The sequence below is a fragment of the Peromyscus leucopus genome, chromosome 7 (assembly GCF_004664715.2).
Source record: "Peromyscus leucopus breed LL Stock chromosome 7, UCI_PerLeu_2.1, whole genome shotgun sequence".
NCBI lineage: Eukaryota > Metazoa > Chordata > Mammalia > Rodentia > Cricetidae > Peromyscus > Peromyscus leucopus.
Window position 1 is genome coordinate 30,904,268 of NC_051069.1, and position 26,544 is coordinate 30,930,811.

The following is a 26,544-nucleotide window of genomic DNA, read 5'->3' on the forward strand; positions in this document are numbered from 1 at the left end:
GAGGCTTCCAGAGCTGGGGCTAAGCATGACCTGGTGTGAAACATATGTTCTTTGAAGCTAGCTTGACAGGGCTTCTAGTCTCAGCCTGGCTATTTTGACTAAGTAGGTGGTCTTGACAGATCACTGGACTCCCAACTTCAAGTTTCAATTCTACAAAATATCTCCTTTAGGAGCTTTGCAGAAGTTTTTATTTGTTTATTTATTTATTTATTCATTCATTTTTTAATTAATTAATTTATTTATTATTAGTACTATTATTTGTTTTTTGAGAAAGGGTTTCTCTGAGTAGCTTTGGAGCCTTTCCCAGGCTGGCCTCGAACTCAGAGATCCACCTGCCTCTGCCTCCTGAGTCCTGAGATTAAAGGCATGCACCACCACTGCCCGACTCATTATTATTATTATTATTATTATTATTATTAATACTTTTTAATCTCATGTGTTTAGTGGCTGTGGGTAATAAAACACTCAGTAGGCGAAAGCTGTTAACTGTTAGTGTTGAAAGTTCCAGGTGCCGCAGGACTGGAGGGGGCACAGAACAAAGGTCAGACTGTCCCCACACCTAGATGCTTATGAAGTATAGAGAGAGCTTACAGCACATTTTATAGATGAGGTCAGTGAAGTCAGCGACAGGTAGTGTCACAAATAGTGAGGGTCACATAGAGACAGGCCAAAATTGCAGGTGTGTTTGGCCAGGTTCAGTCCAAGGGATCCTTTCTCCGGAGACATTTCTCTTGCAGGGGATCGGTCCTTGAACCTGGGGGTGGTCCCCTGTTGCGCCAGTAAGAAAAGCAAGCGGACAGAGTGCATTTCTAATGTCTAGGTGGATACCACCATCCCGGTTGCCATGGCAACCGCAGCTTGGTCTAGGAGGCTCAGCGCCCGGCCCCTCCCAATCACGCAGCGGACGTGACACGTGCGGCGGGGTCACGTGTTGTTGTTGGGGGGCCCCTCGAAAGCTGCTTCCGGGTCAATGCAGGACACTGGGCTCTGGCGGCCGGAGAGGGGGTCGAGGTGAAGCGGAGCCGGGCCGGGGCCGGCCGGGAGCAGGCCGGGGGCCGAGCGGAGGCGACGGCGGTGGCCGGGCGGGCGGAGGCGCAGCCGGAGCAGCCGCCGCCTCCCGGGCCGAGGGGTGAGTGTAGCTTGGCCGCCGCTCCGCTGGGGCCAGAGGCCCGAGGCGTGCTCTCCTAAGGGGGGCAGCGGGGGTACGAGGCCAGGCCTGGGACCCCGGGAGGATGGAGCATTGACAGAGGGAGGCTGGGCAGTGGGAGTAAGCCAGGATGCTCCCAGACTCCCTGAGGCCTGGGGTATGGAAGATGCTCCCTTGGTGGGAAACTTAGCTTGGAGATCACTGAATCAGGAAAATGTGTGTCTCCGTCTGTAAGGTTTGATGTCTTACTGGGAAAGAGCAGCTGGTCCTACACGCCTGGGTCACTCGGCCTGTCCCTACCAGGACTTCTCAAAGCACATACTTTGATAGGAATTCGGGGAGCATATATTTGCCGCAAGTCGTAGTGAGATTGGGAGAGCTGCCAGGAGACCCACATCTTGACTTCCTGGGAATGGTGTGGAAGAATCTGTGGTGAGCGGTGTGTTGAGATTGGAGAGTACAGGCTTTCTGGGACTGCTAATAGAGGGAGACAGCCTGGGATTTAAGGAAGAGAAGAGTTGCCCCGTAGGGACACCGGCAGTGGCTGCAGAAGTTGTAGTTGAGGGAAGTTGATTGGAAGAGTTGAACTGTTGACACACTGTAGAGGAAGGAGGAGCCTCACTCCAAGGTTGCTTAGCTACACGGGTTTGTAGGCACCCTCTTAGGGCTGGCAGGACCTCAAGGCCAGCTAAGGGCTTGGCTGGGACTTGTGTCTGTTCTCTCTGTTTTTGTGTGTGTGCCAAGGAGCTCTTCAATAGGTTTCTATGGGTCCATCCTGAGCAAAGAGAGCCTGAACAGATTGTTTGGGGAAGGTGGGAAGGCCTTCCCGGGCAACCACAGGCTTGGCTGGGCCTACCCCTGCTGTGTTCCTTCTTTGTGTCTGTGTTTGTCTCTGTAGCTCTTGAGTAGGTCTCCATAGGCTTGTCTTAAGCAGAGAGCTTGAGCAGGGCCTAAGGACTAAGTATGGTTAGTCAGCCTGGGTCCTTTGGCTGTGAGTCTTCTCTATGTAATGACTTTTTAACTTAGGAAAAACCAACAACCTCACAGTAATAAGGACATTGTGATCTAGTACATACACCTACTTATGAATGTGAAGTTTCACAAAGGAGTGGCTTTGTGTGTGCGTGTTGTGTTCTGATGCAGGATCTCTTGGTATGGTTGGCCTTGAACTCACTGTTGTAGCTCAGGCTAGCCTGCTGCTCACGGTACTCCTCCTGTCTCAGCCTCCCTGGTGCTGAGCTCAAAGGCAAGAGGCATCATGTCTGGTTTCACACAGCAGTGTTTACCCTTGTTAGGTGCCTTCTGCTGATTCTGTTACAGTCCACTTTCTTTCACTGGAAAGAAAATGCTGACAGAATTCCACAAAATCGATTCACAGGTCACAATTTGTGGTTAGGAAAAAAAAATGTCATTTTTAGGCATAGTTTTTTGGTTAGTCAGGGTCCCTATACTGTAAGTTTCTGGGGGGCGGGTGTCGCTCCCAGTCCGTGTGCCCTTCGGATGAGGCAGCTGGGTGCTTCTGTTGACTAGTATTATCATGTGTTTGACCCATTTCCTGAAGTACCATAATGCTAATTTAAAAACAAAAAATCCAGATAGGGTTTCTCTGTGTAACAGCCCTGGCTGTCCTGGAACTCACTCTGTAGACCAGGCTGGTCTTGAATTCACAGAGATCTGCCTGCCTCTGCCACTCAGGTGCTGGGATTAAAGGTATATGCCACCACTTCCTGGCTTCTGTAATGCTAATTTTTGATGAAATTGGGTGCAGGCCTGTCTTTATTTTCTCTAGCCTTTGCTGTGCCTGAGAAAGACATCAGGCCTAGTACCATTCAGCCACTTTATCTTTATGTCATACTTAACAGGCATTTTGTTTTTCTGTTCCAGTAGTAAAACGCTACACTGAGCTGTGGGATTAGAAAGAGTCCCTGCTCTCCAGAGGACCAGAGTTTAGTTCCCAGCACTCAGGTCAGGGGGCTCACAACTGCCTGGAACTCCAGTTCCAAGGGGATCCATAACCTTCCTCTGGCCTCTGTGGGCACCTACGTGTGGCATATTCTCACAGATATACACGTAAAAATAAAATCAGTCTTTAAAAAAAGAAAGAAAGGGAGGGAGGAAGGAAGGAAAGAAGACTGATCTGCCTTTCTGCTGTTTGATGACATCTCAAGCTTTTTGGTAGTTTTTAGACGATGGACTTGCTGTCCGTCTGCATAAGGATATATAAAGCTCACGTGTTGGTATACACTTAAACGATCAGAACTGAGTGTAACTTCAGTCAGGAATACCTACATTTCTCCTATGAAGACATTTTTTCAGTGTTTACAAAAGAGATGAAGGGCTGGGAGATAGCCCAGTAGGTGAACGGCTTGCTATGCACATGTGAGGACCTGTGTTCCCTAGCGCCCTCCTAAAGAAGCTGGCTGCCTGGGCATACCTGTCACCCCAGTCTTGGGGAGTCAAGACAGCAAGGCCCCAGGGACTGAATCAGTAAGCTGCAGGTTTTGGTGAGATTGTCTCAAAACATCAGGAAGATAGCTGACATTCGTGACTAACCTTCATACACGTGTGTACGTGTGCGAACACATCACACAGAATAGATGAAATCCTTAGAATAATGGTGAAACAATATTCATTCTTTTTGGTTTTTGTTTTTTGTTTATTTTGTTTTTCAAGACAGGGTTTCCCTGTGTAGCCCTGGCTGTCCTCGAACTCACAGAGATCCGCCTGGCTCTGCCTCTCGAGTCCTGGGATTAAAGGCGTGCACCACCACCACCTGGCCAGTATTAATTTTTAATAAACATTGATAGGTGTTGGGGAACAAAACAAGGGGCCTTCATGTGTTGCTGCTTCCTTTGAAGGTTGTCACACAGCCTGTTGCTGTGGGATGTGGTGTAACAAGTCTTTCTCTGTCCTGCCAGCTCCCAATTAATGACACAGGGACTTCTTATTGTTTATGAAAGTTTGGCCTATAGCTTAGGCTTGTTCCTAACTAGCTCGTATAACTTAAATTAACCCATTTCTATTCATCTATGTCTTACCTTGTGGCTTTTTACCTTTCTTTCATTCTATATGTCCAACTCCCTCCATGTCTTGTTGACATCTCCTCTGTACGTCTGTTCCTACTTCCTCTCTGTCCAGAAGTCCCATCTGTACCTCCTGCCTAGCTATTGGCTGGTCAGCTCTTTATTAAACCAATCACAGCAATATATCTTCACACAGGGTACAAGTATCCCACAACAACGTGGCCTGTCACCGGATGTTGCCTCATGTCAGTAACTGATGACAGGATGTATATGCTTAAGGCTACCTTGACAGTGTTGCTTTTGTTGTGGATGAAGATGGAATTCAGAGGCACAGTCACCAGGAGAATGTTACCCAAGTTAAACCTCATCCGTGGAGCACGTCTTCAGTAGATGCTGTGTGAAAGCACAGGTCACTGTCAGACTGAGGTTTATACAATGGGCCTCCTGCCTTCGTTGTTGGCTTGTGGCGTGGCTGCTGTTGAGAGGGGTTATGTTGGTATGTGTGAACCATCTTTTAACCTTGTGTCTTCTGACCAGCCAGATATTGCTTGTTTTAAAGAACATTTTGTAGTAGTGTTTGTATCACTAAGGAAGATCCCCACTCATTTCATATCTTGGGGGAATCATTTGTATGTGTGAATAAATGACTTTGGAGAACTCACTGGGTGTGATCCTGTGTCCTTTTTAAGTGTTTATTTCTTCTGTTAACCGTCAGATCCACAGAAGATTCTTCTGCTTTTGTAAGTTTTGCTTCCAAACTGCTGAGGGTTTGGAAATTGGATGCTTGATACTTGTTAGGATTCTGGCTCAAATGAGATTGTGTTGTTCTCATTTGTGTGTGTGTGTGTGTGTGTGTGTGTGTGTGTGTGTGTGTTTCTTGATATTTAAATGGTATAACATGTATGTGGGCTACTCAGGCCTGTCTGCACATCTTATTCTTGAACTGTGTTTTGTGTGAGTGTTTCACGGATTCTGGGTCTGGTCAGATATATAAGAGACTACCCATATACACCCTCCCCACCCTGCCACGAGTACCGGGGATTGAACCCAGGGCCTCACCCATGCTAGGCAAATGGCTTACCACTGAACTATACTCCAGGAAGAGTTCTGAAAAGTACCTTGGAGCTGATAGTGCTATGATTTGGGTTTAGTAGGTGAAAAATACCCCTGAGCTGTGCCCTACATGCAGTTTGTCATGGAGTGCCATTCCTGCCCTTTGAGGCGATGCCTCCCAAGTTTTCTCTTGGGGCTTAGATCTGTGGTTGGCCAGCTGTCTTGATGTGTGATACTTTGATTCCACTTGATCTTGCCCAGCTTTGTGAGAGAACTCTTACAGAAAATGTGGCTATCATTATTTCTTTTCTCTCTTCACAAGCCATTCGCTAGCTGCTTTCCAGTGCAGGCGCTAAGTAAAGCCCCTAGTGTAGTGGTTGACATTCAGGGCCTTCTCCAGCTGTCTCCAGTTTTCTTTGTGACCGCCATTCCATTTCCCAAAGCAGATGCTCTTCATTGTGCCCCCCTTTGCCTGTAAGAGGGTGCCCCTTTCTTTCTCATTTCTTATAACCTCTCTCGTGTGCAGTCTTTGTGTTCCTGTATCAGAAATACCCAGAGGTCAGGAGGCTCTAACACCACCTTGAATCTCGAAGCTAACCAGCACAGTTCACAGAACAAGGGAACCATAATGGACAGAACTTACAAATAAAAAGTAGATTACCTGATTCCTTCCTGGGCTTCCTCAACCAAAATCTCTGGGTAGAGTCCGGGAATCTATGTCTTAGTGTTTTGCTCCATGATGGTCTGCCCAGTAAAATTGAAGAGTTGCCAACCCAGCATAATGCTTTAAACTATAGCAGGTACACACAAACGATTTTTGAGCACATGATGCTTAACGAACTGAGCAATGCCCTATTTCAACAGGCTGGTTTAATTTTAGGGCTTTGAAGTCAGCCTCCTGTGGGATCCTGGCTCTGTCATTCACTAGTCCAATGACCCAAGCCTTGTCTGGCTTGGGTTTTTTGATCTCTCAAATGGGGTTAATAGTCCCTTTTATGAGTGTCATAAGAGTTAAAAGAGATGTTAATGCAAACAACACAGCACATAGTAAACTCAGGTTTTATCTGCTGTTGTGAGGACACGTGGCTTAACAACATCATCCTGAAACTGGTTGATCGGGAGGCCAGATTCCAGCCTGGTCCTCGCTAATAGAGGAATTGCTTATATGGTTTGAGGAATTCAGGCTTACCACTTTAGGTTAACAGATCCAGGATCTTTGCAGTAATTAAAGACATAAGGATGTTCTTCTGTTTTAAAAAGATTGCCATCAAAATGTCATGTTTAACCCCCCTTTCCTTTCCCCACTGCCCAGTGAAGAGAATAAACTCCATAAACTTAGCTCCTTGTGGTGGGATCACAGCTGTAGTCCACCTTCCAGGCCCCTTCCCACAGCAGCCACACCAGTCCCTCAGACAGTACCTGCGTCTGTCACACTTCTGCATAGACACCAGCTCCCCCTCTTTCCCATCTGGTGACTTTCTAATGGCTCCTTTTCAGGCCATATTATGTGTGACCCACCTCCTTAGCAAAGTTAGCCACACCCTCCATATTCTCAGAGTGCTTTGCCCACACTTCTGTATGAACTTTGTGGCCACTTGACCTGTTGGGGGGAGTAGGGTTAGCCTTGGTGTGTTTCCAGCTGTTGTGTGTCAGTAGTCCATTCAAGAGGGAGAGGATGTTGGTGGGTTATCTTAGGTTCCTCTTTGCCATGACTTCTCTCAGTGTTCACAACAACAACTATTTATTCATTCCTTACTATATGCTAACTAGATGCTTCCATTGGAAGAATTTCTTTTCATAATGTTCGCAACTCGGAAAGAGCAATGGATAGCTTCATTTTACTGTCGAGGACACGTGCGTAGAAAGGTAACCCGTGTAAACTATTTACCAGTCAGAATGAACTAAACGAAGCATGCTTTTAAAAAAATAAGGATTTCTTTTTATTTCCAGTTATGTATATACATGTGTGTCTGTGTGTAGGTATGTGCATGGGAGTACAGGTGCCTGTGAGGTCCAGAAGAGGCATTGGATCCCTTGGAATGGGTTACAGGTCATTATGAGCCTCCTAATGCAGGTCCTTCGTAGGAGTAGTACATGCTCTTAACCACTGAGCCATCTCCAGCTCTTGGAAGCATCCTCTTAAGCACAACGTTTTTCTTAAAGTAGAAGACTAAATACACATAGAAGCAAGCATGCACGCGCGCGCGCACGCGCGCGCGCACACACACACACACACACACACACACGCTCATGCACACACACACCAGGAGATTTTTAAGTAACATTTTTCAAAGCTCAGGATTTTGTGTGAAAATTGGATTAGGATTTCACTAACCATCCTTAGGAATGTAACTCAAAGTACTGTTGCAGATGGTAAGGAGTTAAGAAGATTGTTCTTAGACTAATGCTTTCCCAGCGATTTTCCAAATTCTTCCCAGTCGTCCGTGACCCCCCCCCCTACCCCCCAGTGTACTTGATTTTCATTTCCCTGTCAGTAGATACTGCGTCGTGTCTATTCAGAATAACTGGATAATAACACCCAGTTTCCATTCATCCACCCAGTACTTGCTGTGTGCCAGGCTCCTCTGTGGGTAACACGAAATGGGGCTGACACAGCCTCACTCTGGTGAAGAGACTAACAGATCATCACAAGAAGTGCCCTGTAGGGTAGAAGAGATGAGAGACAGTGGGTGAGGACAGAGACGCTGCGACGCTGTTTGTATAATGTGGTCAGAGGCAGCCTCTTTGAGAAAGAGACATTTGACTTTAAATTTGAGACACTTGCTTGCAGAGATGTGGTTCTCGGCAAAGAGCCAGCGAAGGGGAAGTCAGCTTGGCGGGTTTTAGAGGTAGAAGGAAAAGAGCGAGGAAGGGGGGTTAGAGAGAGAACAGAGAGAGGAGCTCAGGAAACCTGAGGAGGAACAAGGCTGAGGTTGGTTTTACTCTGAGGAAGGAGGCCATCAGCATTTTGAAGACGCCGCTTGACTTACAAGTTGAATAACCGACAGGAAGTTAGGAGACACCGGGGAGGAAACCATCGCAGAGGGCAGTGACTGCTTGAACTGGAGTAGAGGGATGAAAATGGAGGACAAAGTAGATTTGGATGTGGTGCTGATGGAGGGAAGAGCAGCCAAACAGACTGAGGATTGATGAATTGTGATGTTGCCCCAAGCCTTTCCTAATCAAAGGCTTCTGTCCTCCAAGGGCACCGCCCAGGGATACGGCTGTGCTCAACTCCACTCTTCTCTGGTTAGTTATCCTATGGGTTCTGTGTGTGTGTGTGTGTGTGTGTGTGTGTGTGTGTGTGTGTGTTTATATGTACATACACATGTATACACACGCACATGTGTTTATGTGTACATGCACATGTATGTGCACACATACGTGTGTGTGTGTGTGTGTGTACACATGTGTACATTCAAACGTGTAGGGAGGCCAGAAGTTGTGTATCTTCCTTGCTTGTTCTTCATCTTCTTTGGGATTTTAGAGACAGGGTCTCTAAGTGAATGTAGAGCTTGCCTCAGCTAGATTGGCTGGCTGCCAGGTCCTGAGAGCCTCCTGTCTCTGCCTCCTCAGTGCTGAGGTTTTTACTTGTGTGTGCGTGTGTGTGTGTGTGTGTGTGTGTGTGTGTACACTTTACACTTTTCCTTTAAGTTCTAGGGACTAACCCCAGAGCTAAACATCCAAACCCTCAATGTTGTTTTAAGTGTAATCATGTTGATGAGGAAGCTTAATGAGCTGTTGGTAATTTCCATTGCTATGTAACATTTCATTTTATGTCTATGTTTGTAATAGATCCTTTTGCTCCAGGATTTTTGCAGTTTCAAAGTGCTGTTTATGGGCATTCTTACCCTTGTCTCTGGGTGCAAATGTACCAGTTCTTCTAGAGCAGTGGTTCTCAACCTTCCTAACACTGCGACCCTTTAATACAGTTCCTCATAACCCCCAACCATAAGATTATTTTCGTTGCTAATTCATAACTGTAATTTTGCTACTGTTATGAATCGTAATGTAAACATCTGTGTTTTCCAGAGATCTTAGGTGACCCCTGCGAAAGGGTCATTTGACTCCCACAGGGGTTACAACCTATGGGTTGAAAACCACTGCTCTAGAATTTTCCTTGAGAGCTAGTACTGATGGATCAAATGTTACTTGTAGGCAGGACTTGTGGTGCATGCCTGCAATCCCAGCACTCTGGAGGTAGAAGCAGGACAAACACAAATTCCAGGCTAGCCTGGGCAAACATAATGACACACTGTCTCCCCGTGAAAAGTGATCCATTTATCTTCAGTGTTTCTGTCCAGAGATCTGTGGTGCTGTAAGACGTTTGCACCCATGCTCAATGCTAGCACCACAAGCGTGCTGCAGGACAGGAATGCTGTTCCTCAGTACTTCTGCCGTCAGAGTTTTAAACTGTTGCTTGTGTGTGTGTGTGTGTGTGTGTGTGTGTGTGTGTGTGTGTGTGTAAAATTGGTGAGATGTTCATTTTTGTCTGGATTATCAAGGGTGGTCATCTTTTACATAAATTCATTAGCTAGTTGAGAGTTCTCCCCTGTTACATACTTGTTCATGTCTTTTATCCATTTTCCGGTTGGATTTAAATTTTTCTTTTAAAAACAACTCTTTATATTTTATGTATAATGCATAATCTTTTTCCAGTTTCAGACATGTCTTTTACATTTTTAATGTCTTTTGATGATCAGAAGCTTTTGAGTTCACTGTCCAGCTTCTTTCTGTGTTGGAGATGTTTGTTGTGGCGTCTAAGTCAAGGGCATACCGCAGTCTTTAGGAGGAGAGCCTGTTCGCCTCCCTGGGGAAGCTTGCTCTTGCCTTTTATCTGGAGTCGAGGTTTTCCCTGTGCTGCTCTGAGGTTGGCATTCAGTTTCTTCTCTCTCCTCTTTTTATTTTTATTTTCCAGATGTATAGTCACTGTTCTGCGATTAATTATTGACTGGTTTAAGTTTTTTCTGCTGATTTCTCTGCCCCTTCCTATCTTACGTACATGGGCCTGTTTTCTCTTCTTTTGGTCTAGTCTTCTTTCCCTAGAGTTGTTCTTAAACCAAGTTTTTATTCTTCTGCAAAGTCATCCTGAGTTAGTGGATGTGGAACAGTTGTTCCCACAGGAAATACAGGCTCGTTCCTGTGAGCTTGTGACCCTGAAGACATGGTCTGTCAAATGAGCAATGACAGTACATAACCTTCTTCTTTATGGATCTGTTTCAAGGCACGTGTTTATTCGCTTGGTTGCCAGTGAATTCACTGCGTTGTGATTTGTCCGAGTGAAACTGTCCATCAGGTGTGTTCTCCATGAGGCACGTGAGAGCCTCCTGTGTCTTTGGAGTACATACATTTCAGCACTAGTCTTGGGAGACTTCTTAAATAGCGACCTCAGCAGAAGCACAAAACCCATGAAAAACCCAGCACTGAGTAGATCCCCAAATGGGAACTTGTTACAGTATAAGACCTGGAACTCAAGGCAAAGTCCTACCCACTGCAGGTACTCACTGGGTGACTCACGTTTTCGACCCTCTGCATGTATCCACAAGTAACTGCAGGAATTCTGAGTGTTGACTTGCAGGTACGTTTTAGCAAACAGATGGCTTTGAGACATGGAAGCCTTGCAGAATGGAGCTGTGGAACACTGGAGGTGAATTTTCAGGAGATCATTAGTTTCAGCACTGTCCTTGCCATACACGTATCTCAATAATGTTCTATCTTAATAATTTAGTGTGATGACTTTAAACACTAAGTTTTCTGATTGACATATGCCATTATTGCAATAATAGGACTTTCTTTTTTGGAGGATACTTTTATTTATAATCATGGCATTGTTACTTCATCCATAAGTTAGAAGCAAATTAGGAAAGATTTTCAATTCTTACTATGTTGAAAACAAATCTAAATTATTAAACCCTTATTGCAGTGACTCATTAAGGTCATGTTTTTCATGGGCATCATTAATAATTTAAGGCCTAAGTTTTTTGTTTTTTTTTTTCTTCCGAGACAGTGTTTCTTGTGTAGCCCTAGCTGTCCTGGAATTAGCTGTGTAGACCAGGCTGGCCTTGAACTCACAGAGATCCACCTGCCTTTGCCTCTCGAGTGCTGGGATTAAAGGTGTGCCACCACTGCCTGGCCAGGACCTAAGTTTTATAAAGGCAAGTACCCTTTATGAAAGAAGAGCTTTCATTCATTTAGCAGCGTGTGTTCTCATGAAACTTGACAAATGATTACAAGAAATGTATAGATGATGATTTAATCCTTCATAAATCAGATCTCTAAATGCATTTATTACGACTTAACCTATTTTATTTTTCAAGCAGGTGGAAAGGTGACAGAAAGTCGTCCAGTTAACAACGAAGGCATTATAAACATCAGACATTTTTACTATGCTGTCTCATTAACTGGCATTGATCAGCCAAGTCATGGGCCCTGAGAAGCCAGATCAAGTCTATTTAACAATAATTCTAAGTAAGCTGTCCAACCCGATACTCTTGCTTCCCTGGTCACTCAGAGGTAATAGTGGTGGGGTAGTAGACATGAGGGACACCAGCGTCTCTTAGGTGCCTCTGCTCAGTGCTTCCCTTGGTATCGCTCCCTTTGTCCTTCAGCAGGTCTCTGAGGTAGAATTTAGGAGCACTCTATGACTCCTTCCCATGCATAAGCACAGGAAGGCTTGGAGATCTTCAGCAGCGTGTCCACAGCCACACAGGGTGGTGGACTCTGTCATTGGTCCCAGGCAGCCTAGCTCCGGAGTCAGCACTCACGGCCACAGGCAGCGGTACCGAAGCCCTGCATGGGAAGGAGCTTGCGACTTTGTTTTCATGAGTGAACTTGGGTGTACTCTCTGCATCTGTCAACCCATGGTTACTAGAGTGCTTTGTTATCTCCAGAAGGCTGTTGAGTGATATGTTAGCTGTCTGTCCCTGATGAGACTTGGCCGTGATGGCAGCTTGCCTTGCTGCTTCTGTAGTGCGGAGATAATGAAGTCATCTGGAGACAGCTAGGTAATGACCTTAGACTTGTGGTTCGCAGCTGCAGGAAAATGTGCATAAGCAATCCGTTCGGGAGAGGGAAGTCTGCATTGCTGTTCGGGGGACCAAGTAGTTGGGAATAGTTTACCTCTTTGGTGAATGGCATGGCTGGGCTATGTTCTGTGCGCTGAATGGCCAGGCAGGGCTACTGTTTTGTGCTCGGGTTCAGTGACTTTGGTGTAGTTATAATAAGAATTTTGGCTGCAATGATTTTCATCCCCTTTAGCAAAGTCTATTTCTAGGATTTGTATGTGGTGCTGTATACTGTTGACATGATATATTCCTTTTTTTAATGAAGTCAGCATGGCTCAGCAGATTAGATACAGGAAGGATGACTTAGCATGCTGGTCGGGCCCCAGAAACCTGAGCAAATCCCCTCAGTTTCCCAGGCTGTAAATACAGATAAGTGTGAGTGTGTCTCTTTCAGAGAGTGCCTGTGGAAAATTCTAGGCTTTAAAAGTGATTGTTAATCTCTGTGTGGAGACATTTGGTTTGGGGACATTGCTTCAAGAGTAAATGTGTCTAATCCTGCTCTGAGTAAGTAAGTACACTGATGAAGCTGTGATATTTCTCCAGATGGGACCTGGGTCACATGGAAGGGTCAGGGTGAGTGTTGATTTGTTTGGGAAGGAGCTGGGTGGGAGGACTTTGGAAGATGTTGAAGTAAAGAGCATAGTAAGTGCTAACCTTTGTGTTGTGGGTGCCGAGTATCTGGAAGGATTTTGTTTTCTGTTTCAGAGTGCCTAATAGGGACATAGGTAGTTGGTCTGCACCATTTTTAGTCATTTAGAAACTAGGAACATTAGGAATTGTTTAGAAATGAATACTTTTGAAATAGTTTTGCATGAAGAGAGGTACTTTGTTGTGTTTCCTCCCCCAGGCATTTTGGGTACTGTGCTTGAATACACTAGACAGCAAACGTAGGTATCAACTGTGTTTGCTGATGTGTTCCTGTAGCTGAGATAACCTTGCCAACATTGAGTGTGTCTTAGTTCTGTGTGGCCCGCAGTAGAGAACACAGAGCTCCCCTGGTAACATAAAGCCACAGGTTTGGCATCTCTGATGTCACTAATTCAAGGACAGAAATTTTTGTCAAGTGGGTCTAAAGTTCATGTTGCTTGTAAGACCTGTGGAGGTGCTAGACCTGTGGTCTAGGGATGAAGAATTTGAGGAATTCGTATTTCATCTGCCGGTGTTTTCATTGTTATATATACATTCAAGAAAGTGTGATGTGGTACATATTATGTTAAGATGTTATGTGGAATGCAGTTGACAAAGAGGCTTTGGGAATAAGGCGATTGGCGGGTGTGAGGTCATGGTGACATGGTGTACGGTGAGGATGGGGTATCAGCTAGACTTGTCTTGCGTCTGGAATGTGAAGAGTAAAGTTAGCAAGTTGCCTAACCATGTCTCTGCACGGCAGCTCTAAGCGTTTATTAGCGTTTACTTTACTTTACTTCTTTACATTTTCTTTACCTTTCAATCCAAGAGGGCGTCTGGGTAGATATCTTACATGATGCCCAGAGGTAGCAGAGTTGAGGGGTACATCACTTCAGTACAGATTAAAGTGGGAGTGTCATAGAGAAGACCCAGCCTGTTTACTGCCTTGGACTGTGTCCTGAGGTGTCCATTTGGAAGGCATGGCTAGTATTTGTGACTTTTATTATAACACCTTGTTAAGGGTAATTAAGACCCTTATCAGGGATTTTGTAGCTATGTACATATGGACACAGAAAGTTTTCATGAAACTTCAAGGCAGCTTCTAAAGTTATATGTCTAAAAGCCACTTAATCTTTGAGTAGAAAATACACATCTCTCTAGCCTGGAAAATGTGGTCTGGAAGGACAAACCATAAGGTGCATTTTCAGGCTCAGGTTGCTGAATCTGTCACTGACTTCTGTCTTCTGGTGTAGCTGTGCCTATGTCTGCCTCAGAGAAGGAAGGCGTTTGGCTGCACTTATTGGCAAGTCTAGCCCAGCTAATGAAAGGAACGCCCCAGGGCAGGAGTTACAGGTCCTATGGTTCTGATCTTACTGTTTGCTTACTTTCAAACAGAAGTTTTAAAACATTCGGATCAGATAATGTAGTTTTTAAAATCAGTAAGGTGATTAGCAGACTCTCCTCTTTAGATTCTTAAAGTCTTTACCGGACGGAAGCACATAACGTATCCATACATTGTCCTGAAGTGATTGTGTTTCAGTGGTGATGCAGTTGTGCTGTGGACCAGAAACACTTGTTCAGAAAATGAAGCAACTAAAGACCTGCAGCTTCCTAGAATACAGTGTTGAGGAATCTAGCGAGGTTTGGTGTCGAAAACAGAAAGCTTTTTTATCATAAGGTTAAGGGAGGAATCCACACTTAGTGAAAGTCAAATAGACTAAGAAAGTAAATGGGGAAATGAGGAAAGCTGGTATCCTGGGGGTGGTGGGGTGGTGGAAAGTGACCCAGGCGTGTGCCGCCTTTGGGCCTTGTTATGTCACTTATGGCTGACCTGCTGACCTTCCCAGACACTCCTCCTTAGCCAGTGCATTTCTCTTTTTGACCTTAAAAGTAAACAATTATTGACCTCTGGGTTTTCTTCAGCTGTTCATCTCTTCCACATCCATCCAAGCCCCTCAAAGATCAGGCACATATTCTCGTCTCCGATGACTCTTTTATTTCCTGAATTCTCCGGGGCATGGTTTCAACTCCCCTGTCTACGCTGAAATTGTTGGCACTTTCCCTGATGTGAACAAATTGCTCTGCCCTGTAAGGCTCGTAAGACCCCATCTCTCTGACTTCTGTTCCTCCTGCTGAAGCTCAGGACCTCCACCTTTGCACTGGGTCCACAGTGCTCTATGAAAAGTTATCTTTCTTGTGTCTCCACAGGGTAACCTCTGGCTTGAGCAAGGAGAGCATAGTCTGAACATCTTCCTGGGCAGTCATCTGTGCCTTCCACCCCCACTCTCCCTGGAGTCTAACAGTATTGGTCATGTTTCAGGTCTCCCTGCCTGTTCGTGTTCCTTTCTCTCTTGTACTTGGAATATTTTTCTCCAACTGGCCCTCCCACTAGATGGCCCAGGATTCATCTACTTCATCATACTTTCAAAAGTTAACCACTTCCTGTGTGTGTGTGTGTGTGTGTGTGTGTGTGTGTGTGTGTATGCCTCTGTGTGTATGTATGTGTGTGCGCATGTGGACATGCATTGCATGTGTGCAGGAGCCCATGGAGCTCAGGAGAGACATTGCCGCCCCACCTGGAACTGAGTTAGAGACAGTTGTGAGCCACTCCATGGATGCTGGGAACTGAACCCAGGTCCCCTGCAAGAACAGGAAGTTCTTACTTCCTGAACCATTTCCCCAACCCCCACTACTCTTTCTGTGTGACTTGTTTATACAGGTGTAAACATGTATTTCCTGTATTTCCTTCTAGGGGCAAATACCCCGAGTCAGGGTTTGAATTTTGTTTCTTCTTCCTTTCTTTAGTGCTCAGTACAGATTCAGGTACATGTATGTTCACTGATCCCACTAAGTGAAATACATTCCATGGAAGTGCCTATTTAATACATCAATGAGCAGGCAAGTCAGCCTGATTGGGATGATTCGGTCAAGTTAAAAATTAATCACAGAGAGAGAGAAAGGCATTTGTTTATCCCCTGCCCCAACAGTTTCTGAGAGATTCCCATTGTCAGTTTGTCGCCTGAAGGAAGCAGACATCTAAAATGGAAAGAAACATCATCTGACTAAGAGAACCTTAAGGGGGAATGGTGCAGACACACAGAACGTTCACCTTCTTTATTCTGAAGTGGGTATTGGCAGGTGCTTCCCGAGTGTAGATCCGCCTTCCTTGGATAAATAGAGTCCGATGCGCTGCCATTGTGTCCTTCTGATAAGTAGAGAAGACTGACTTGTTAGTGGGTCCAAATCAAACGTTGTTTTCTAGGTTAGGCCAGATGTCACTTTTATTACTTCGTTCTTGTTCTTCTTCCTTTGTTTGTTTGTTTGTTTTTGTTTTTTGAGACAAGGTTTCTCTGTAGCTTTGTGCCTGTCCTGGATCTCACTCTGTAGCCCAGGCTGGCCTCAAACTCATCCGCCTGCCTCTCGAGTGCTGGGATTCAAGGCGTGCATCCCCACCACCCGGCTTCGTTTTTATTTCTTTTCCTAAAGTATAACTCCGGTCCTTGAGACTAGCCAGAGAGTGCTCCACTGTGAGAGCCCTTGGCTGGTCTCTAGTCAGTGGTGACCTGGTGGCCCGAGTTCCAAGGCTCCCAAGTCCATCTGCTTCCTTTAATGGTTGTGTAATTGCACTTGGCTGGTAGAGGCATGCCGGGATGTCCCTGTAGCCCTGCTGCATGGTCCATAGTCCAGGGTGGAGCTTTGCAGCGAGGAGCTGTGGGACCTGGTGGCTGCTGTCACCGTCTACACCCCTCCCCTAGTCCCGGTGCTGAAGTTGACTTCCTAGGCTCAGGTATGTGCTCTCCTCCTTCTTGCCTGCGTTTTTACAATGCTGCTTGCTTCCGCTTGATCATCCATTCTAGTTCTTGTTTCTTCCTCTTCATCCCTTTAAAGGTATTAGACTACTATACATTCCACATGTCACAAAAGCCAACTCGGACTTCTTTTTTCATAGAAACTGTCAATCCCAAGGAGATTCAATAGATAAATAATAAACAGTTGACAGGCCATTAGGTCATGCTGTATATGTTACATGAAAACACCTGCCCTGGAAGATGGCGCCTGCCCGGGTCTGCTGAGTCAGCTGCCTCACAGTCGGCAGTGGCCAGGCTCCACTCTGCCCTCTCTCCTCAGCTGAGCCTTCCTTCTCTCGGCCTCAGTTGCTGTACTACTTCTAGCTCATTGCTCTGTTTCCTTCCAGAGCTAGTCTGTGTGTATACAAGCCGATAATTCTATCTTCCTCAGGTTTAGATTTTACATTTTGGCACTCTGAAGTTGTATTTCTATCTCAGGAAAGTTGTGAGCAGGACTGCAGTGTTTATGTTTATGAAGCACACTGTTCCGCCCTGTTTCTGTGGACAGCGTTGACACTGCTTCCCATGAGAGGGTAGATCTTGACTGACCTTCGCATCCGAGGTCAGCTTTAACCCGTTTTCTGCTCTCGGTTGTGTTGAGTTTCACACTTATTTAATCTCACCCTTTTTGGGTGGGAACACCAAGTCCAGGTTGTTTGATAGTGTCCGTGTGCGACAGGATGTTCTGCTCTGATAGGCAGCCCCCTGGCAGACATGCTCTGTGCTCCATGTCCCTCCCCTGCTTGTTGTCACTGGCTCCAGGTGCTGTACAGGATATTGGATCGGGATCTTGCGGCACAAAGGGTTTGAGATTCTCACATATTCCACCACCTGTAATGGAACCCAGCAGCATCACCCAAGATTCCTGGCCCACCGGTTTCAAGCACCGATTCAGAACAGTTTAAAATGCATTTGAACTCTGCCAACTGCAGAGGTAGATGGGTGTAACTTGACTCCTGTTATTTCCAGAAAGCCATAGATTACCCGCAACCCTCAAACCTTTTAAAAGGCTACAGTTAAAGATCTGTCCATTCTACATTTCCTCATTTTTCAGTCTTCTTGGTTTTCAGCCTTCCTTTCCCACCTACCATTCCTCCCAAAGTATAGCAGATCTGAGGAGATTTTGTGTTACCAATCCATTTGGGCCTCTTAAAGTTCCAGTTGGACAGCCATGTGTCCATGTAGGCAGCCTGCGTTGCTGGGAGGCTCTCCAGTGAACTGTGCTGGGAAAGGACCAGTAAAGGGACCCAGGGGCCCTTTGTAATCTCAGAGAGAACACTACATATTTTTATATCCTGAATGTTCGGGGACTGGACCTGGGGCTTTGTCTATGCCAAGCAAGGACACTACCCCCAAACTGTACTCCTGGCCTTTTTTATTACTCATTTTTATTTAGAGGCAGAGCCTCACTGTGTGGTGCAGGGTGGCCTAGAAATCACTTGTAGTCCAGGCTGCTGTGGACCTCAGATTCTCCCACCTCCGCCTCCCAAACATTGAGGATTATAGACAGGTACCACCAGGCCTGGCTCTGGAAGAGCTCTGTTCAGGCTTGAAGACTCAAGGGGAAACTCCGAAGTTCCCACACTTGCTTATCTCCTGGCCCATACCTTCGCTTGAATAAGTGTTCGCTTTTGCGTTGCTCGTGCGGGCTACATTTCAGTTGTGTCCAGCTAGCTGCCCTTGAACTACGTAGGTGTACGTGCCTCATTAGCCTCCAGATCAGAGATGCTGCCTGAACATAGAGACCTTGATCGCCACAGCAACAGTTTCCCTTCCCCACATACTTTGGCCTTTGGAACCGCCAATTTATGGAGGATGACAGTGTAATTTCTCCGATGTTTTTGGTAACCATTTCTAAAAATTCCACTGGTGTCCTGCTCCAGACAGGCGTTGCTAAGAGCTGTGGTGGCGTTTACTAGTGGCAGGGAGAGCATCTGGTCTGTGTTGTCTGCTGTTGACGGTGGTGACTGCACGTGAACAAAGAACCTTTCAATCCTCGGGTTCCCGAAGCCCACGGTAGCTCTTCAGACACTTACCACTCTGTAGATCAGAGAAATAAATGGTCATATAGTAATAGCACTAAAACAGGTGCCGACAGGAAGCTTACAGATACGGGAGTTAAACAGAGAACAGCCCTGTGTTTAAGGTGTTTCCAAGGTGACCTGTGATACACTCGTGAAATAGACTCTACAATCTTCCTCTGGGAAATTATACAGAGAAAACGTGTTCCATGGGTAGACGTGTTCAGTGAACATCTGTGTTCTAGGCATCTGCACTGATTCCATGAGACATGCACCTTAGTGGCTGCTTCTGTCTTCTGTTTCTCTTGAATTCTTGCTGCAAACCTGAGGGGGATGTTGAGATCATCCATGGTGAGGAGGAGGAGAGAGGTTAGGAACTAGTTTATGTGTCCCTAGTCTGTGAGAAGCATAAACTTCCTGTGTCCTGGTTTTCCACCTCACCGTGATGCCCATGCAGGATGAACTACAGCCTTGTAATGCACACAGCACATTTGGAGCTCTCCAGGGACCTTAGGGTCCAAGTACTCCACAGATCATGGCTTTTTTCAAACTTTGTCCACTTACGACTCCTTCCATCCCAGAAATTTTTACATAGATAAAATATATAAATCAAACATTTCTTGATAATAATAAAAATTTATCTTAAAGCAGTTCTTTGGTTACATATAATTTTACCATTTATTAAGGACAGAACGATCAAATTTGCATAGGAATTAGATGGATGTGCTTACTTTTACAGAAAAAATGAAATGCTGGCTGGCACATTTGCTACTGCAGGAGGTAGATACCTTGTGTGTTGGGTCACAAGGCTATTAAGTGATGAAAACTGAGTGGCTCAATCTACCCTCTTCCCAGAGTCTCTGCTTCTTCTACTCTGCACCCTGGAGATGAATGATTTCAACACTCAGCAACATTTATCAAGGCCTTGCCATACACAGCATGCTGCACTTGGTGCTGTGAATCAGTACTGGAAGATAGAGAATTCTCCAGTTCTGCTCTCTGTATAATTGAATGGTAGAGCTAGTATAATAGCCCAGGAAAAAGACCCAGGATTTGGCTTATTTAACTATATAAGCATAAGCACAAGTGAAGCCATGTTGCTACAGTGAAGTAAATGTCAGCCCTCCCTGTGAGCAGCTGGAAGCATTCTCCCGAGAAGCTCTTTAACGCTTGCCCCCGCTGGTGTCTTCCAGTCCTTCGCCTCCCTAGCTAATGCGTAGCTGCATTCACAGCTCTAATTGTTCTTAAGGATTTATTAATTTTTATTTTTTTGTGTGCATGAGTGTTGGCTTACATATGTGTATGTACCACATGTTCCTGGGGCCTGAGGAGGCCAGAAGAGGGTGCTGGATCCCCTAGAACTGGGGTTATAGACAGTTAGTTTTGAGCTGTCTTGTTGGTGCTCAGAACCAAACCAGGGTCCTCTGGGAGAGCATCAAATGCTGCTCAGCGTGGAGCCATCTCTCCGGCCACTCTATTAGTTTAAGGGAGGAAATCTTGACAGGTGCCCCGGCTCCTACCTTGTCCTGAGGGGCTTTCGTCCACCTTCCTTCACTGCTCATCAAGGTCCCAGCCTGTTGGCTGTGCTCTCTGCTCTCCGGTTGTCCCTGCTCCGTTTCTCTGTCACTCATGGCCTCTTCTGCCCCCAGAATGCTTTTGTCTTGTTGTTCCTTGTAGCATGTCCTGTATTCAGGTGACGTCCGAGTCTCCATCTTCAGCCAACATTGCTCACCCAACTTGATGCTGCTTCCTGCCGTGTCGCCAAGTGCCCACACTGTCCGTGGAGGAAGTGCAGTTCACCGCCCCCTGACTAGTTAAAGACACTCGTTACAGTGGTCAGCACCAGAAACCCGACAGCCCACCTCTCCCCTTGTGAGCCCCTGGAATTCCCCAAAACCTTGCTTGCTCATCCCATCTTGAGGCAGCCATGCTCACTGGTTGTCCCCTGGTGTATTAGCCCAGGTCTCATCTCATGCCTCTGTCTGTGTGGTGTCGTCCTAACTCCTTCCCCTGTCGTCCCAGTCCCATCATATTGGTCAAATGCGCAAATACCAAGATGAGTTTAAAAAACAAACATACAAACAAGCAAGCCGTGTTCTTCCTCCAAGGCCAGCTCTCTGCACTCTGCTCAGCTGTTCCTACCTGTAGCTGCTTTGGCAACCCCAGGTTTCTTGAAGATATTCATAGGCCCCTGTGCACTCTCATCACCATGCCATTTCTAAGCCTTTTTCTTGATTACTTTAATTTTTAAAAGTAGTGTGCAGACTAATCGTGGTTGCCTGTATTTTGGCTGATGTGAAACCCGGAACACAGGCCAGTCCCTTAGGGTAGTGGCTTACCAGGCTGTCAGAGGTCAGCGTGTTTGCTGCTCTCTCCTTTAATGTGTGCGTGAGTGCAGAGAAAGTGCTAGACTTACTGTGTGTCTGGGCCCTTAGATGAGATTAAATAGAGAAGAAGTTACCTAAATTCAGCACCAGAAGAAATAGCATTGTCTATTAGGTAGGCTTAGGTCCAATCATAAGTGACCAGGAAATGGAGAAGGACAGTGACTTATATTAAAGTAGACTATTATCTGTCACTGGAATTCCTAAGGTACCTGCCACTCTGAGAGCTTAGGTCCATAGCGATCTTGGGGACCCGGGTCCCTTTTGCTCTTGTTCACTCCCATCAGGTTTATTTCCCAGATCATGTTCCAGCAAGGCATCTGTTTTATGGCAAAGAATAGAGGAAACAGGAAGCGGAAGATCAGGTGGAAAGCACTGGCTGTCTTCAAGATTTCTGGAAATTACCGCAGAGATTTCTATCCCATCAGCCACAGCTTAGTCATACATTTCTAAAAACAAGTATGCACCCCTCCCGCTCGCGCATGCATACACACACAAACATACACACACACACACACACACACACTCACACACACACACACACACACACACACACACACACACACCCCACATACCACATGTACAGACACACAAAGGTTCTGTTACCGTGGGGAAAGAATAGATTTCAAGGGACAGTACTAAAGGATTCGTATGAACTATTCATATTTAGCCTGATGTTTAATCTGCACCTTCTGTTCAGTCTTTTTCTAATTACTACACGAACCTTCTATACCAACCAAAGGCATCCTTGTTATCCATAGTTGGAAGAACCTCCTCCTCTGAGTGCTGGACTACCTTTTAGTGATAGTGTGCACACCATGCTGAGAGATCATTGCGGTCCTCTGTACATTTCCTAGTCTCACCACAGTAGAAGTTGGCCTGGGGTGGTAGCATGCTGTACACATCTGCAGTGCCCAGCCTCCTGCCTCATAAACAAAAAAATCATTCTCACGTGAATAAGTAGATAATTTTGATGACCTCTCGGTTTATTATAGACTTTTCAGAAAAGAAGATGGACCAGCCTAGTGGAAGAAGTTTTATGCAAGTATTGTGTGAAAAATACAGTCCTGAAAACTTCCCTTACCGCCGTGGCCCTGGGATGGGAGTCCATGTCCCAGCCACTCCTCAGGGCTCTCCCATGAAAGGTAAGGGAAGTAGAACAAAGAACATGTATTTGTCTGTGATTATTTGGGCTAGATTACAACATTGCCTTATTTGTGAATGAGTGCCTTTATTTTGAATTATGAGTCAAATGGTCATCACTGCATGTTACGATTCCAGTGCTTTCTTTTTTTTTTTTTTTCCTTTTCTTTTTTCTTGGAGCTAAGGACCAAACCTTGGGCCTTGCGCTTGCTAGGCAAGTGCTCTACCACTGAGCTAAATCCCCAACCCCTCCAGTGCTTCCTTAAAGAGCCTCATAGAACTACTTTACGGGGTAAAGACTGATACTTGGGAAATAATCCTTCAAGTGCATACCCTTTCAAGGAACTTGAAGGGTACAGAATAGTACAGGGTGGGCCATTGCCCTTGAGGATCTTTACAGGTTCTTGGATTAGATTACACGACATTCACATTTATGAAGCTATAACACAATGTAGCTTATGTTGAGCCAAATGAAAACCACAGTGATTGAGAATGAAATTTAGAAGATAATACTATCAAGGAGAGATCAAAGGTTAACTAGCCCTTAGAGAATGTAGAATATGGTTAGAGAGGAGACGAAGACATTCTAGAAGAGGGAAGTGTGCAAGGTGGTTTTTGCTAGCCTTTTGATCTTAGCTGTACTTAACAGATTTTAGAAGAAGCTCTTGGTAACTAGGGGAGTTCATAGGGAATCAGTGCTCTTTTCCAGTACTCAGTCTACTGGCAGTCCTTTCTCAATACAACTGTCTCCTGCTTGAGAGAAGTAGACTTCTGAGTTGGCACTTTGTTGCCCAGGCTGTGTTCTACATCTGAGAAATTTGATACTAAGTAGCACTTAGTAGAAAAACTATATAATTCGGGCCCTCAAATTCTAAATCATGACCTTCAGGAGTCCCTGTGTTTTTCTAAGTGGGGGAAAAAGTGCTTGAGGTGTCATCTGTCCCTTTCAGGAAGGGAGGAGCCCAGCTTTGCTGACACACGCGCGTTAGGACAGGCAGTGGCCAGACATGGTATTTGACTGAGCGTGTTTCTGCATATTTCAAGTTCTGAAACTTTTTCTCCTATTGGGAATTCATTTAAATAGAAGGCTATATTTTCATATGGGAAAAATTTGTTAGCACATGAATATAAAATGGGAATAATCAATAGGCAGGAACGATTGTCTTCCTGTAAGTAAGGAAGATGTTTTGAACGCATGAACTTGAAGAGGTGGCTTAGCAGATAGCTCGTTAGTGGTTTGAGACCTTTTTTTTTTAACTTCTGTTGATTCTTTGTGGATTTCACATCATTCATTCCTATCTCCCTGTCCCCTCACATCTACCTTCTGCCCTTATAAACTTCCCCCAAATCAAAACTGAATTAAAAACACAAAAACAAAAAACAAACCAAACAAAAACAAAACAGAGTCTTGTTATGGAAGCTGTGGTGTGGCCCGTTGAGACACACGGTTTACCCTTTAGTCTGTTCATCTTTACTTGCAGATGTTCATTGGCACAAGTCATTGGTCTGGCTCGAGCCTCTGGCTCCTGCTACACCACCAACAGTGTGCTCTCCCTGGGGCTCCTCTGGGCTGTCCTGCTGTTGCCTGTGTCATGGAGGTCCTGCTGTTTTGGGTCTGTAGGTTCGTCCCCTTCACATGCTCCAGCAGTTCATGGGTTCAGTGGATGCTGAGGTGGGGGTAACGCTCCACTGAATCTGTGAACTCTTGGAGATAATTTTTGAAAGGAGCATTCAAGAGAAAAAAGAGTGCAGATGCTTTAGACCTGCAGATTGAGGTCAGTCGCTGGTGATCTAAGACACAGGGTACCTGGGTCTGAGGTGTGGGTGTTTCTGGTAGCTGGCAGATGCCCAGCTGGGAGCGGAGCTGAGAAGACTTTTCCTGGTGGGAGTTCAGCACTTATGAGTTCCTCCTGGTCCATATTTAACTTTCTCCCTTTCCAATTCCAGGCCCCAAGATCCCATATTTTCTAGGCCCTCTTGGAATGTGGGAATACAACTAGTTTTGTTACCTGATGATTCCCGGATGCAGAGTTCCAAAGCCAAACATTAGATGGAGTTGGGGGGGGTTCTGCAGAGGACAGGGAGAAAGGATCGGAGGAACTAGAGTGGTCAGGGACACCAGGAGAACATGGCCCACAGAATCAACGGACTGGGACCCATGGGGGCTCTGAGAGATCAAGAAGCTTGTAGGGGTCTAACTTAGATCCTCTGCATCTATGTTAGGGCTGAGTAGCTTGGTGTTCTTGGGGGATTCCTAACAGTAGGAGCAGGGTGGTTTCTGACTCTTGCCTACTTGTGGGACCCTTTTCCTTCTACTGGGGTGCCTCCTCCAGTCTTGATGTGAAGGTGTGTGCTTGGCCTTAGTTTAGCATGTTATTCTGTGCTTGATTGGTGTTCCTAGGAGGTCTGCTCTTTTCTGAGGGGAGGTGGAGGGGTTAGATCTGGGGGAGAGGAATGGGGGAGAGACTAGGGGAAGGAGAGGGAGGGGAAACTAGTCGGGGTGTAATATATGAGAGAATACAAAAAAAAAAAAAAAAAGAATTAGGCTGACTGGAGCAAGTGTTTTGTGTCTCCTATGATTCAGATCGCCTCAACCTCCCAAGTGTGCTCGTGTTGAATAGCTGTGGGATTACCTGTGCAGGAGACGAGAGAGAAATTGCTGCCTTCTGCGCTCACGTGTCCGAACTCGATCTTTCTGACAACAAACTGGAAGACTGGCACGAGGTAAGGCTTGAGCACCGTGGCATTTGGGGAAAGGTGTTGATAGCCGTCATGTTCTAGCCTACGTCCTTTACATCCTGCTGACTCCAGTTCTCACCTGAGACTCCCTTGCCCTCTGTATGTGTCAAGGTAAACAGCAAGTCACCAAATACCTGGGGAGAGTTTTCAGTTAGTGCTCATTGCTGTGACCCTGTTTTTATTAGCCTGGGCAGTATGAAGACACTGTATTCCAGGCATTGGAAGGTAAATGAGTGTGCGGAGGCTTCGACTGCTAACATTGCTTTCTCTAGTGCTCAGTCCCACATCCTCTGCTCATGTACCCCGCTTCCATGTCTCTGTTTATCTCTACAGATTGACTTAGAATTGCCTCCACTGAAGCCAAGATTGTAGTCATTTTCTTGTTACTGCAATCTGTGACAAATCCTTCAGAACTTTTCTTATATTAACCAAGTGCCAATAGGTTGATAAATCTGATGCCCTTTGACCTCAGAGTAACTGTACACACTAACAATGTCATAACATTCCTTCTTGTTATTAGAGATATCATTACCTAGCTGATTAAAACATTTTCTGATGGAAACTCCCACAAAGAATAAGGGAACACCAGTTCTCTCTACGTGGTTCATTCAGACTGTGCTCACACTGTTTGCTCTGACTCTTTGCAGAAGCTTGTTTAATAGGTTTTTCCATGCCCGTTGTAGCGCTGCTTTCTCCATCGTTGCACAGCGCACCACAGACTGCTGAAGGAAAGGAATCATGCTGGACCCTGCGGCATGACAACCTTCCCTTGCTTTTCCTTGCTTAGCAACCAAGGTTTGAATCCCGAGGAGTGGCCCTCGTCACATAGCTCTGCTGTTTCTAGAACTCATGTCTATCTTTAGCCCTGCCCTGTCATTTGCAGCACATCATGAGCACATGGCGTGGGCGCGTCCTCGCTTTCTTCATGCCAAACCCACTGCTCTCCTTGTCTGTCCTCTGCTGGCCACTGCCCGGGTTGTCATCCCCGGGTCCGATTACCCAGAGCATCTGTGCTCGCTGCTGCAGAAGGGTTTATTCCAGCGTGGTGTGGTCACTTGCTGACTCCATATTTTTCCTAGAGACTGTGAGCTTGTTTTCAGTGGTGATTTCTGTCTTTTTAAAATCACCACCCGGTGTATTAGAGCGTCAGATGTCTGTTGCCTGTGTTAAGGAATGACTAACTGCGTTTATGAATTGGTGAAGACCACTTGCTGTGGCTCTTACTATGACTTCCCAGAATTCACCTGTCCTTCAGCACTTCTCACTCATCAGTCTATAGGCACTGGTAATTAGCCATTGAAATACTCTGTAGCTATCAAGTGTTTCACAAATCCTAAAACAGCTTTCTTGTTTAAGAAAACTCTGTGAACACTGTTCAGCCTTTTTTATGTTTCTGTTCCACTGTTTTATTTAATTTGGTGTCTGTGTCTCAGTGGTAGCTCCTGTTGTGATAGAATTTTTATCAAAATTCTTGAATGTTCATGTCACCTGATGG

At 45.7% G+C, this 26,544-nt stretch overlaps 1 protein-coding gene across 6 annotated transcripts in view; it reads left to right on the forward strand.

Annotated features, from left to right (window-relative positions):
* The first annotated feature begins 931 nt into the window (after window positions 1-931).
* Window positions 932-26,544, forward strand: part of Tbcel (tubulin folding cofactor E like) — a 62,490-nt gene continuing 36,877 nt past the window's right edge. Inside the window, exons 1-3 of one of the 6 annotated variants that reach the window (XM_028866309.2) lie at window positions 932-1,129; window positions 22,163-22,312; window positions 24,895-25,034. In XM_028866309.2, the coding sequence (XP_028722142.1) occupies window positions 22,180-22,312; window positions 24,895-25,034 (273 nt within the window). In that variant the 5' untranslated portion in view covers window positions 932-1,129; window positions 22,163-22,179. Of the gene's footprint in view, window positions 1,130-12,454; window positions 12,861-16,471; window positions 16,702-22,162; window positions 22,313-24,894; window positions 25,035-26,544 lie in introns of those variants that run through there. The other 5 variants (XM_037207581.1, XM_037207583.1, XM_037207582.1 and 2 more) reach the window with 5 other exon arrangements.